The sequence below is a fragment of the Carcharhinus amblyrhynchos genome, chromosome 29, assembly GCF_965287045.1.
Source record: "Carcharhinus amblyrhynchos chromosome 29, sCarAmb.v2.hapA, whole genome shotgun sequence".
NCBI lineage: Eukaryota > Metazoa > Chordata > Chondrichthyes > Carcharhiniformes > Carcharhinidae > Carcharhinus > Carcharhinus amblyrhynchos.
The window spans coordinates 28,793,462-28,807,840 of NC_137352.1; the positions used below are offsets into that span (position 1 = coordinate 28,793,462).

The 14,379-nt window shown below is 41.7% G+C and overlaps 1 protein-coding gene across 1 annotated transcript in view; it reads right to left on the minus strand.

The window, feature by feature from the left end:
* Window positions 1-7,541: 7,541 nt before the first annotated feature.
* The window catches only part of LOC145359862 (endothelial cell-selective adhesion molecule-like), a 119,501-nt gene continuing 112,663 nt past the window's right edge, over window positions 7,542-14,379 (minus strand). The window contains exon 7 of the mRNA XM_080214687.1: window positions 7,542-14,165. Within this exon, the coding sequence (XP_080070813.1) occupies window positions 13,733-14,165 (433 nt within the window). The 3' untranslated portion in view covers window positions 7,542-13,732. The remainder of the gene's footprint in view (window positions 14,166-14,379) is intronic.

The following is a 14,379-nucleotide window of genomic DNA, read 5'->3' on the forward strand; positions in this document are numbered from 1 at the left end:
TGTGACTTGGAGGAGAACCTCCAGGTGGTGGTTCCCAGTTATCTGCTGCTGGTGATGGTGGTATCCGTGAGGATCAATTAATTTTTTTTAGCCTTTTTTTCTGCTTCACTAATAGCAACTCAGCCTTAGCGTAACATCTGAAAATTGCTTTAATCCATTGGTTCTCCTAAAATGATAGAAATAGTGATATCTTAAGGTGAAAGTAGCTATCCAGTATCACCACCTAGTGGAAACTTAGTGAACAAGCCCATCAATTGTGAAGTGACAAGTGCCAAGGTGTCTTTTTCCAACCATAAGTTCAACCAAGCAGATCTCCACTAGAGAGCAGCAGGTAGGTGCAGGAATCTTAACTAGTAGTTTCCTCCACTCAGGAAGTATTGAAGTCAGATGCAGCACAGAGTGATGAGGTAACGCATTTGCAGCCTTAGTTATCAGTATGCATTGGGTCAACACAGTGTTGCAATGCAGAGAAATCTATAGATGTAATAAAATCTTAACCACCCTATTCTTATAAACAAGATTGTCCAACCAATAGCCCAGCCTGGCATGCCTCGCTAGACAGCCACAAAAACACTGTTCAAAATACAGGTAATTGGATGTACAGATTGGCAAGGAGCTGCTCCTCCAATCACCACTGAGTCTATCAGCACCAACTGCAAGATAGAAACCGTCTGATTGGAGGAGAAGTGCGAAGGTGAGTGGCCACTGTGCACTCGCTCTCTGCCTCAGAGGAGTGGCACTCTCTCTTTCTCACTCTCCTGCACAAGCTCCAGCCCCTGAAATGAGCGGAGGGGTTAAAGTGCCAGACTGGGCCAGAAGGCCAATGAGGAACAGCAGCAACAGTGACAGCACCCACCCAGTCCCTTGTCTGGGACAGTTGGAGTCCCGACGAGATGCAGCGAGGAACCGTGCCTTTGCACCTTAGAAACATAGAAAACATAGAACAGTACAGCACAGTATAGGCCCTTCGGCCCTCGATGTTGTGCCTAGCTATATCCATAATTGAGATCAAGCTATCCCATTTCCTATCATTCTGGTGTGCTCCATGTGCCTATCCAATAACCGCTTGAAAGTTCCTTCAGTGTCCGACTCCGCTATCACAGCCATCCAAATTCCTCATTGGTAACAAAATGTCCAAATCTTTCAGGCCTGGGTGGAGAGTGAATGAGTCTGCGTGAATGACTGGATATGTGTGAGTCTGTGAGTGAGTAAATACTGTTTGATTGAGTGCGAGTGAGAGTGTAAGAACCCTAAAACTAGGAGTGGGCTGCACATATACACACTCTTCCCCTCCTTAGCTCCCCCAAACCTATCCACAAAGCAGGAGGAAAATAACAGAAAACTGTAGCTGAAAAGCAAACTGCCTCCGACCCCAACTTTCAGCTGAATTTCACAGAGGCTGAACTCAGTGTAGGGGGTGTGCCCCCATCAGCCAATGCAAGATCAATGTTAGTTAAACCCAACTCCTTATCTGGAGACCAGGACTTGGCTCTGTCTCTTTTAATTGCCATTTTTATTACTTTTCTTTGTAATTATCAAGTTATTACTTAGGCATGGATTGTTTTGAAATTTACATTTAACATCCAATATCTTTCCAAGAACTGCTCACTGGTGAACTGACACCTTGCCTGTGAAAAACATTGAAGTGTTAGCCCTCATGTGAAATGTTTGGACAATACTGTTATAAACCATTAGCAATTTGTTTTTGTGGTTTGACACCATCTACATTGCTTGTCTGCATCACTATGCCAAGCGATCTCCTGGTACTGTTAATGTTTTTATGATTGCACCATGTTTTTTTAATCTAATCAATGTTTATTAATGGCTTCTCATGGTCACCACCCTGATCTTCCAACAAGACATGCCAGATCATCGACACAGATGCTATCATCTCACACGAGAACACCATCCACCAGGTACACGGTACATACTCTTGCAACTTGGCCAATGTTGCCTACCTGATAGGCTGCAGGAAAGGACGTCCCAAGGCATGGTACATTGGGGAGACCATGGAGACGCTATGACAACGGATGAATGAGCACTGCTCAACAATCACCAGGCAAAACTGTTCTCTTCCTGTTGGGGAACACTTCAGCAGTCACAGGGATTCGGCCTCTGATTTTCAGGTAAACGTTCTCCAAGGCAGCCTTCACGACACATGACAGCAGAGTCGCTGAGCAGAAACTGATAGCCAAGTTCTGCACGCGTGAGGACGGCCTCAACTGGGCTCTTGGGTTCATGTTGCACTATTTGTAACCTCCATGACTTGCAACATCTCACTTACCATCCTGTCCGGAGACAATACACGTCTCTTTAACCTATGCTGAATGCTATCTCCACTCACATTGTCTGCACCTTTAAGGCTTGATTAGCTGTAAAGACTCATATTCTAATCAGTATTCTGTAAACTGTGTGTGCCTTTATGTGCTCTGTTTGTGATCAGAACTCCCCACTCACCTGACAAAGGAGCAGCACTCTGAAAGCTGGTGGCTTGTGCTACCAAATAAACCTGTTGGACTTTAAACTGGTGTTGTGAGACTTCTTGCTGTGTCTTCCATCAAATCCAGGGTTAAGTGTGTTGAATCATGATTGCATACCCTTTGGGTCTTGGGTTTGAATTGATCTCATGTGCTCATATCTGTAAATCAGCCAAACATAGCATTCAAACAGCTGGACACCACAATGGCACTCGCTGTTTAGATGGCTGCGAAGCGTGTCCTTTCAAGCTACTGGAAATACCAGAATTATATCATTGGGAGTCTTTCCATTGAATGGACTTACCTAGATAGCACCCCTTTGTGGAATTCACACATGCCATTGTTCAAAGCTTTCTTCAAAATGGGGTTAATGGACTGCTTGACTTGGACTTGCAATGTAACAAAGGAAAGCTGATGAAACCACCATCTATCTTTAAGTTTATAACAGTTGACCATTTGACTGAAACTGGCTCTATGATACTGAAATCCTGGTATGCCAGAACTCAGCAGAGTTCAGGTTGGGAAGACAGGGGTGTGTGCAGAATAACACTGACAACAGCTGCAGATAAAGGTTAGGCTACCTTTGCCTTTTAAAAACCAAAAGGCTTAAAAGTTTATTTTAAAACCTCCCAAAGTCCTAAGTTCTAGATTAACCTGTAAAGAGATTCAACCTCCTGATACAACTCAAAATGCCTGACTTCATAACCTACTGAACAGTATTCTCTTTGCAGTAACATCCAACCCCAGACATCAGAACTTATCAGAACCACAATTAAAGAGTGGGAAAGCTTCCTTCTTCACTGGACTCTCAAAAGATGCGGGAATTGTTAACAATTATTTTGGTTTAACACTTGTGCACAACCTTCTTTCACTGTATCTCTTCGGAGTGTGTGCTGTGTGAATGCTGTAACATTTAGATCTCTCAGGGAGAGTGTGAATAATAATTCTTTTTGTTTAAACACTCAAAAGACTGCTGCTGATATTTTAAATTGACCACACACTAACAAGAGTTTAGAAACAAATAATTACGTTTTCAAAAACATGCTGAATATGGAAGGGAAGACAATTTCAGAGCTTCAGTTTCTCTCTGTCTCTCTACTATCCAATAACATACCCATGTGGGTTGCCTACTTAGGGTAAGATAGGTTAAAGTGACCCTCAATAACTTAATATCGACCATCACACGTTAAGAAACAATTTACTAAATATGGTTATTTGTAGGCTAGCACCTGATAAAGTGATCATGCAAATCCCTAAATTGTTGTAAAACCCAATTGATTCACTCATATTTTTCAGGCAAGGGAACTACTGCTTGGTCCTCCTACCTCATCTGGGCTATGAGCCAATATCACACCATGTGGTTAATTTTTTAATGCCTTCAGGTTAGCTAAGAATGTTACATTTCCTCTGTTACCAGTGCTTCAAGAACAATGTTCTGACACTTTTCCTGGAGTTGATAAAACACAACATTTAACACTAGCACAACATCATTTTCAGGCTTTAAAACATGTTGGAAAACTACTGAACAAAAGCTGTACTGCTACCACCCAATGTCAGTGTGTAAAAGCCCTACAATTATATTTTCAGCGAAGATTCTTAGAACAAAAACAGTAATTAGTGTCATATTTTTAATTAACTAGGGCTCAAAATGGAGGTTTCTCTCTTGATAATGACACAGCAGATTGAATTCTGTTCTGACTTTTACAAAGAAGGCACACATCTTTTTGGTCAGATGAGCATTTCTGCCAACCCAGAGATAGAGACATCGAATCCTACATGAAAGAGGCCATTCAGCTCATCGAGTCTTCACCTTCCACAATCCCAACCAGGTCCTATCCCCATAACCCCATGCATTTACCCAAGCTAGTACCCCTGACACTAAGGGGCAATTTAACATTGCCAATCAACCTAACCACACATCTTTGGAGTGTGGGAGGAAATCAGAGCAACGGGAGGAAACCTGCGCAGGCACGGGGAGAATGTGCAAACTCCGCACAGACAGTGATCCAAGCTGGGAATCAAACCAGGATCTCTGGTGCTGTGAGGCAGCAATGCTAACCACTGTGCCACTCGACTACTTCCTTCTGTGGTTTAATGCTATGGTTCTCAGATGCAAGTTCAGTAGTTTCTTTGGACAAAATGGCCTAGCTTTGGTAATTCCACAGTACATACTGTAAACAAATTAATCTGGTTGGGGATTAATGCTCAGACACTGGGCTATGAGAATAAAGGTGCAGGTTACAGTTCAAAAAGACATTCCAAAACATTTGTCCTTCACTCAAGAAAAAGTTGTTGGGGAAAACTTTATCAAAAACAATCAGCAACCAGTTCAATGTTTGTGTTTGGTACTGAACAAATAACTCAAGCCATGTATAAAAACCTGATGCATTTTATTTAAAAAAACATTCTTATCCATTTCAATAGGCGCATGCAGAAATATTAAAATAACAAAAAGCTTGGGTCTAAACTCACACAGGAAGTGTTCAGTCAGGTTCATCTTATAACTTTTCCATTAAGTAGAAATACCAATAAACTGTAGAAAAAAAACTACTGATAAAAATAATAGAATTCCTCAAACACACTGTACACAATGGTAGATCAAATCCACCTTTGTTACACATAACAAAGTCCAACATGAAGGAGCATAAACAGAATGTAACAGTGGTTAAACATGGCTGTGTGGTCAGCCTCAGTTTATCATTGTGCATGTACAATTGCAGGAGGCTCTCAGTGTAAGAATAAGTTTTCTTTCCCATCTCAGTACAGCTCATGGCTTTTTCTGTATACTCAGAGTTTGAAAAAAATAATTGGATAGAAACCGCCTGTATCCAGTGATTGAGGGGTTTGGAATGAAAAGCCACAGAATGGAGAGAGTTAGAACTGGAAAAACATTTTCTTAGCAGAGTCGCGAGGGTGTGAAATGCAATTAAAGGTGGAGTTCATTGTTAAAAGACCATGTCAGCCCTTAAAAGGAGACTGTGTGGACAGCTGAAGGAAAAGCGAACAAAGGAATGTGGAAGCAGGGAAGGCACCGGAATTTGGTCCGTATCCGTATTCTTGCTAAATACCAAACACAACAGGTTGGCTGGAAGAGTTGTCTCTGTCATAACTTTTATGTAAAGGCTGAAACACGTCTCTAACTGTGGAAAGAGTGGGATCTTTCTGCTTCATGGTACCAACACACATCATCATGGAATTCTATCATACCCCCAACCCTGTTTTCACATCTTAATCTCAAGGGGAAATTGCAGCAAAGGATATAACTATTTGTATATAGCCTTATTGAAGACATTTTCTAATTTTGAGGAATTGGTTTGTTGTTGTCATTGACAGATTTGAGAATACTCTCCATTAACTCCCCAGAAGGTTATTTCAGATCATGTGTGAACATACTTATATTTCTCAAAATGCTCATTAGTTGTTATCAGTCACAGTATGCATCAAAGACTATGTAAATTTGGACTTCTCACTCCAGCAGTCACATTGTATGAACTCTTTCCAAAACATCACCCCACTATGTTTAAATTAACCCTCACTTCCTCTGAGTCACAATGTGTTGAACGGTAACCATTTATGAGGATCACCCGTGCCAAATCCGGAAGTTCAGAATGTGCAGTTGTTATGAACAAGTCATGCCTAAAAGATCCTCCAATCTTCTTCCTATTAGATATACCTATGGGTGCTGTCAGATCTCTCAAGCCTTAATCCTTTGAAATGAAGCTCGTGCATTTTGGATTTAAAATGTCAATCATTAAAATAACTACAGCTCTATGTGTTTGAATGGCTTTCAAACATATTTCATTCTGTTTAATCATAAAATCAAACTTTTGATGCTTTTCTAATAACGGTTGCCATGTCCTGGTCATTAGCCCTTCTCACATTCTCGGTCTCTTGCAGAGACAATACCAAAGACAACTACACCTCTTCCCTAACATAGTCACATTTACTGGACTCATCTATCTATATCTTACAGCAACATACAAGGGCTGTCAACTCACTTTGACTATATTTCCAGAGGCTTCATACAACAGTGCTCACCACCAACTGCCCCACCAATCAATTGAGTTCCAACTAATAAATGGAAATATTCAACTAAAAAGAAACACCTTTAATGACCTTTTGAGTTCTCTCCTGCATTGCCTGCAATAATTCCTGGAGAGTAACATTCAATTCCTGGGCAATCCAGAAAATCCTCTTCCTCATTGTTGCAATCCTTCCACATCTCACACACACTCCATTTTAAACACATCACCCAAACATATTACACAGGGCTCACTGACAAATTTCTCTCTCTCTTTCTCTCTTGTAGGGAAAGCAGCAGGAACTAACCAAAGGGAGGGAGATGCCCATGTATGTTCTTTTCTCCAGTGAAGGGGACAGCACTGCCCAGTATTATTTCATTCATTCACACATATCAATGACTACTTAATGCCCATTCCTAATTATCCATCAGGTGCTGAGCCATTTTCTTAGATCAATCCATGTGAGGTAGTGCTCAGGTAAAAGGCACAGGATTTTGACCCAGTGATGATAAAGGAATGGAGATATATTTCACAGTGAAGATGATGCAATTTGGAAAGGAACCTGTGGCTGGCGAGGGTTACATTTGCCTGTTGAACTTGTCCTTCAAGGTGGTTGAGGTGACAAGTTTGGAATGTGCTGTTAAAGGAGGCTTGGTGAATTGCTGCACCTTTGAAATGGTATTCTCTGCTGCCACTGCATGCTAGGGGTGTCAGTCAGTGGGGAAGCTTTGTCCTGGATGGTATCAACCTTCAAATGTGTGGTCAGCCTCAGTTTATCGTGCATGTACAGTTGCAGGAGGCTCTCAGCGCAAGTATCATCTTTCTTTCCCATCTCACTACAAACACATTTGTGATGCCTTTTCATTTTAGTTGAATATTTCCATTTATTAGTTGATTGGTGGGGCAGTTGGTGGTGAGCACTATTGTATAAAACCTCTAGAAATATAGTCACTGTGAACTGATAGCTCTAGGGTGTTGTTGTGAGATATAGATAGATGGGTCCAGTAAATGTGACTATGTTAGGGAAGAACTTGTTATTGTCTCTGCAGGCGACCAAGAATGTGAGAAGGGCTAATGACCAGGACATGGCTGCCGTATTTAGAAAGACATCAAGAGTTTGATTTTACGATTAAACAGAATCAGTATCAAACTGATTGGTGTCAAACTTCTTGAGTGTTGTTGGAGCTGCACTCATCCAGGTAAGTGGAGAGTATTCCATCACATTCCAGACTAGGACCTTGTAGGGGGCAACTCAGAATTCAAACCAAGATGCTCACTAGCTAACCTGGTGTGATCTGAAGTGTAGCATTCTTTAAATAGAAACATCGAAAATAGGTGCAGTAGTAGGCCATTCAGCCCTTCAAGCCTGCACCACCATTCAATGTGATCACGGCTGATCATGCACTTTCAGTCCCACTCCTGCTTTTTCTCGATACCCCTTGATCCCTAGGCCATGTCCAACTCCCTCCTGAACATATCTTACGAACTGCCCCAACAGCTTTGTGGGGTAGGCAATTTCACAACTCTGAGTGAAAAAGTTTTTCCTCATTTCAGACCTGAATGGCTTACCCTTTATTCTTAGACTGTGATCCCCAGTTCTGGACTTCCCCAACATCAGGAACATTGTTCCTGCATCTAGCCTGTCCAATCCCATCAGGATTTTATATGTTTCTACAAGATCCCCTCTCATTCTTCTAAATTCCAGTGAGTACAAGCCCAGTCGATCCAGTCTGTCTTCATAGGTCAATCTGCCATTCCAGGAATCGATGATGAACGATCACTGGACTCCCTCAATAGCAAGAATGTCCTTCCTCAGACTAGGAGGCCAAAATAGACATCAAAGCCGTTAGTCACCCTTCACAGTTACACCTAAATTTTCTCTCCCATCTCTGATTTTGTAATGTTGGATTCCAGAGGTTTGTTCTATAGAATGGTAGAAACCCTACAGTGAAGAAAGAGGCCATTTGGCCCATCAAGTCTGCACTGACCACAATCCCATCCAAGCCCTACCCTCTTATCATTACATCTTTACTCGCTAATCCCTCTAACTTACGCATGTCAGGACACTGAGGGGCAATTTTAGCATGGCCAATCAACCTAACCTGCACATCTTTGGACTGTGGGAGGAAACCGGAGCACCCAGAGGAAACCCACACAGACATGAGGAGAATGTGCAAACTCCACACAGACAGTGACCCAAGCCAGGAATTGAACCCAAGTCCCTGGAGCTGTGAAGCAGCAGTGTTAACCACTGTACTACCATGCCGCCCAAAACCACTTTTTGTTCAACCATTCATGTTTCAATAGTGCTACCAGTCTAAAACCACCCTAGCAATCCCTTTCACTTTTCACATCACACCCTCCCCACTGCAGCAAAGTTGGAGAATTTGGCAGCCAGCTAAATCTCTGTTCACTGCGGCGGGATGGGAAAATCTCACCGGCATGAGCAGTGGTAAGATTCCAGCCAATGTCTCCTCACAAAGGCAGGATGCACCTCAGTCACTGCCAATTCAGAGAGGAAATTCAGGTGCACAATGCCCACAATCTCCACTTATATTAGTGTTCACCTCAACTTCCAAGATGTCGTGTTGAGGAAAGGAAAAGTAATGACTGAAATATAGTCAGAGATAAAGTACAGTCAAGATCCTGGACAACGTAAAGAGACTGAGTTACTTTTGAAGAGCTAATGAATAAGTATGATAATATTAAACATATTGTATATCAATAATTGTTGATGGGAGAATTACTTTCAACCATTAGTTAAACTTGAAAGAATGCTTCATTACCCCAGAGCTTTAGTTTGTTCAAACTCTTCACTTATTCAACTGGGTTCAAAATATAATCAGTAAAATAAAGTAATGAATGGATTAGAAACACAGATTATAATAATTCAGGGAGCAGCACCCCGATAGAAAGGGCGCATTTAACAGATCTTTCCAAATCCGTCTCTTCAAAGAAAACCTGACATCTAGGCTTCTGTCATTCTATGGATATTTAAAAAGGAACCTCAAATGCTCCAGTTCCAGAGGCTGATGTATAAACAACACTTCCTGTTGCTCTAAAACTCTGCTCACAGACTGTGAAATGATTCCCACAGCAGTGTTTTGTTGACAAGTCAAAAGACCATCTGGGAGTTCTAAGTGCAAAACAACCAATGTGACTGTTTGCTAAACATTACCTTCTGACACAACTCTAACCTTCGACTTTTTGTTTTTTTTTAAAAAGTACAAATTCAAATCTAAATTGAAAGTCTCAATTATCTCCAAATGATTAGCTGTTACCTTTTAACGTTTACCTAGCACCTTTCATGATTTCAGGATATCCCACAGCACCTTAGTCAATTAAAGAACTATGTTGGAATTTTACCGCCTTGCCTACCTGAAGCTCGTAAGACCCCACCCAAGGGCAACAGAGAATGCTGTTCTGTGAGCCTCATCTAAAACCTGGTGTTGTCAGACTTTTTACAACCTCATCTGCCCCAATTCTGGGGCAGGCATGCCGGTAAAATTCCGGCACTAGTCACTGTTGTCATGTAGGAAAATGGCAACCAATTTGCACATAGAAGGTTCCCACAAAACAGCAATGAGATAATGACCAGATCATCTGTGTTGAGTGATGGTAGTTGAGGGATAAGTATTGTCCAGAACTTCCTTGGCCTTCTTTGAAATAATGCCATGGGATCTTTTACATTCAGCGAGGGCAGAATAGGCCTTGGTTTAGTATCTCAACCTGACAGGTCAACTGCTCAATTCACCATAGCCATTGACTTCAATATCTTTCACCAACAAATGAAAAGTTAAATCTACGGGGGAGAATGCAACAGCATTGCCTGATGGTTCAAGAAAGAAATAAAAAGCGAGAGCCTGGATCCTTTGGAAAAATTAGGTGTATTTGGATGCAGACTCAAAGATATCTTTTTGAAGGTGATATAGATACTCTGTAAGGAAGAGTGTAAAATGGTTTCTGTAGCATTACTGAAACTGAAGGAAGCTGAGGTTAATTCTACAACTAGGGCACAAATCCTTTTGATGAGGAGAGCAATTAGTATGCAAGGAGTTTCATAATAGCAGCTAAAATGGAAACACTATATCCTGAAGGTGAGAGGCGCATCATTGTGGTAGCGTTCCTGTTAATATTATTGTCTTCTCTCCTGAAGGAAGGACAGGACGATCAGTGATGTTTCCAAAAATTTTACTGCTTTATGCCAAGCAGAAAATTTATGCATCTGAATATTTGCACAGGGCTGTTGTATTCTATTTAACTGGTTGCATGATTGTTTCAAGTGCTGATCACATGATTTTATGGTGATGTTATTAGAGTGATTCACATGCTGCTGTTTACTTTCATTTCCTACTGTGTACAGCAAGAGATCCTAGAATAAATCTGTTGTTAGTCTGAATCTCCGTGTGCAAACCACATCTTATCTTTTTGTTTAAAACCCACAACCCCCAACAATTTGTAACTTGCAGCAATAGCTGCCACATGTTCATGGGCATATCTGACTGAGGAATTGTCATGCTAATCCATTAATAATATTCTTCCTCTCAAATCACACGCCAAAGGGCCATCTCGACCCATTCATTCGCAAATAGCTTTATCCTGCTTTGTGCTAAAATGTCAATTTCCTCTGCTGGCCTTCTCCTGATACCAACTTCAGAGACCACTCAGAGGTGAGTAGCTGAAAGGGTTGGTAAAGTTTTCAGGACATATTTTAAATTTGCATATTCAAATTAAGTAAATTAATCAACAGGTTAGAATCATAGAATTCCCACAGTGCAGAAGGAGGCCATTTGGCCCATCGAGTCTGAATTGACTCTCTGCCAGAGTATCTTACCCAGGCCCTCTTCCCCACCCTATCTCTGTAAACCCATGTATTTATCTTGCTAATCCCCCTGACCTACACATCTTTGGACACTAAGGGGCAATTTGGCAAGGCCAATCCACCTAACCTGCTTTGTTTGATCTGTGGGAGGAAACCCAAACAGAACGTGCAAACTCCGCAGTATCACTCAAGGCTGGAACTGAATCTGGGTCCCTGGCTCTGTGAGGCAGCAGTGCTAATTACTGTGCCACCCTTTGGCAGTTAAAACCAACATGTTTGAATGGAGAGCTCCAGAATAAAAAGAGTGACAGCGTGTTGGCGATTAAACTATTACAAGGTTTAGTTTTCAGTCACGAACGTTGTCCCTCTCGAATATGCCCTTCCTACAATGTCAAAATTAACAGTCCACTTCAAAAGGAGGGAAAGGAAAGCAGCTTGACAACAGAACCTGTTTGATGCTTTCCTGAGATCTTTCCTGCAGCTGCATATTCTACTACAACACAGGGTGAGCAACAGGAAGATCATTGTCACGAGGACAAGTGGTTGGGGCCAGAAAGCTGGACTCAGTTAAGAAACAGCTGAAAACTGTGATGGAAAGAAAGTGGGCTCAATGTTCTAAAAGGAAATCAAATGGACAGAAGAAGCATCACTGTTTAAGCTTATACTCTACTCTCACATTCAGCATAGCTTTTGATACCTCTTTCGCATTAGAATGTATTTTCTTTGTGGGGGGGGTGGTGGGAGCGTGCAGGGGGTATCCTCTTATAGGACACGTACAAGAGGGCAAACAACTTTAAAAATCATCACCATTATTTCAATATAAAGAGTTTCTGGATAACATATCAGTGAGCACGGATTTCCTTCTGAAACTCCTTCTGTGGTGAAATTAGCTTTAGTTCCACCATAAAAAATGTTACTAAGTACTTCACCAGTGCTGCAACTTTGAAGATTCTCCCAGTTATTTTTTAGCTTTTTTTTTCCAAGGAAAAAGTCATTTTGGGAAATTCCTCAGCTTTACTAACTCCATCACTTCATTTCCTTCTTCTCTGTACTGCCTTGATAATCACTGAGATTTCACAAGATTACCAAGATGATAAAGATGAGAACAAGGAAAGGAGGAGAAATGCTACAGTTAGTATGTGTAACAACATGAACACAGCTTTCAAAAAGAATTATAGACAGAAAATGCGGGAATCCAGCAACAAACCAGGCATAAACTGCGGAAAGAGGAAAGGCAGGTCTGTCTGTTTCCATAAACTCGCATTTGCCTTTGTTGGGAGCATCTAGGACATCTGCTCACAGCACAGGTAGAGAACATGCAAATATAGGAACAGGAGGCCATTGAGCCCCTCAACTCTGCTCCACCATTCAATTAGGTCATGGCTGATCTGTACCTCAACTCCAGTAATCCAGAGGACCAAGTTCAAATCCTACCATTGCTGTGGAAATTAAATTCAATGAATAAATCTAGAAATCTGAGTACTGGTGGCTGTAAAAACCCATCTGGTTCCCCTTTAAGGAAGGAAATCTGGCATCCTTCCCTATTCTGGCCTACATGCAACTCCAGATCCACAGAAAAGTGACTGACTCTCTCATGGCCTATCAAGCCATGCAAGGGTAATTCGAGATGGGCAGCAAATGCTAGCCTTGCCAGTAATGCCCACATCCCATGAGAGAAAAGAGAAAGAAGATAAAAGGATCACAGGGGAAAAGGAGAGAGATTATAATAAAGATCAGCAATCATATTTCCCCAGGGTTAAACTGGCCTGGATTCTCCTTATTAGGTATTGCTGAATGTAATAATCGATTACTAGCTTATATGGGCTAGCGAAAACTGCAGATTTATTTTCTTCAAAATGTGCTATTTTGTGACAGAGAGGCCAGTGAGATTTCAGGCACACCGCTGGGATAAGCTAGGATTAGCTAGAAGCATTATTATGAAAGATTTAGGCCAGTCAGTCCCCTTCCCCGGCAGCAGAAGCTTTTGGCTGTCAGCGGGATCTTCCGGTTCCACCGAACTCAATGGTGATTAGCATGGTTTATCCTGCCTGCCAGCAGGTAATGGTGTCTTGGAGGTGAGGGGGGAAATCACTTTTGGTGGGACCAGAAGATTCTGCTGGCAAGAAGGGCCAAAAAATTCCACCAAGCAGCTGTACTGCTTGAGAAACAAATGAGATGCCAGAATAACCTACACATCCACATGACATTTGGGCAAAAATTTCTCATTTGAAGTTCTCTCGAGTTTCTTGCTGAACAACTTACAAGAAACAATGGCAGGACTTCAGGACATAGTTCACACCGAATGCTGTAATTGTAATACTTCACCATAAATGGCTTACATCTGAAGGCCCATTCTTTGGTCAAAGTTATTGCAGCATTTTCACGTGCATTGGTTTGCTACTCAGTTGCTCCTACACCAGTGATCCAGCTTGGCTCTGGGCTGGCACCATGACAGGCACAGCTCCCATTCTAGTAAGGTTTGATGGTGACATTGAAGACAAAGTGGGTGCCTGCCGAGGATCCTGTTCCTGAACTCCATTCTGCCACTTAGAGGGAGGACCAGAGTGATGAGTGTTGACGTAAGCCGGCGCTGACTGTCCAGGTGAGCTTCTTGTGGGAGTGCTACTTGCTGGCTTTTTGGCATTATTTGAATGCTTGTAACTTCCAGTGTTGTTGACACACGTTGCAGTGATGGTTGAAGCAGTATCTGAAGGTGGCTTCTTTGGATATGGCCTGTAGGCACGCATGGTACTGTTCATCGATGACAGTGTGCCATTTTTAGAGATGATATCAGAACTCTCAGTCTTAGACCATGTATTTCCTGATGGTGCTTGTGCATCTTCCCTGCGATCAAAGAAAAATAATACTTTAGAATCTATGATATTGTGCTACTAATATATTTCATCTTTAAGGAGGACTGCTTTAAGATTCAGTGTTTTGTTACAAGGAATTGGTTTGTCTGGAAGGAATACTGCAGGTGCTCAAAAAGCAGGTTAATAACTCATTTTAGTTGGGAATGCATTATCTCATACGGTTTTTGCATTTTTGTTTACTTAAG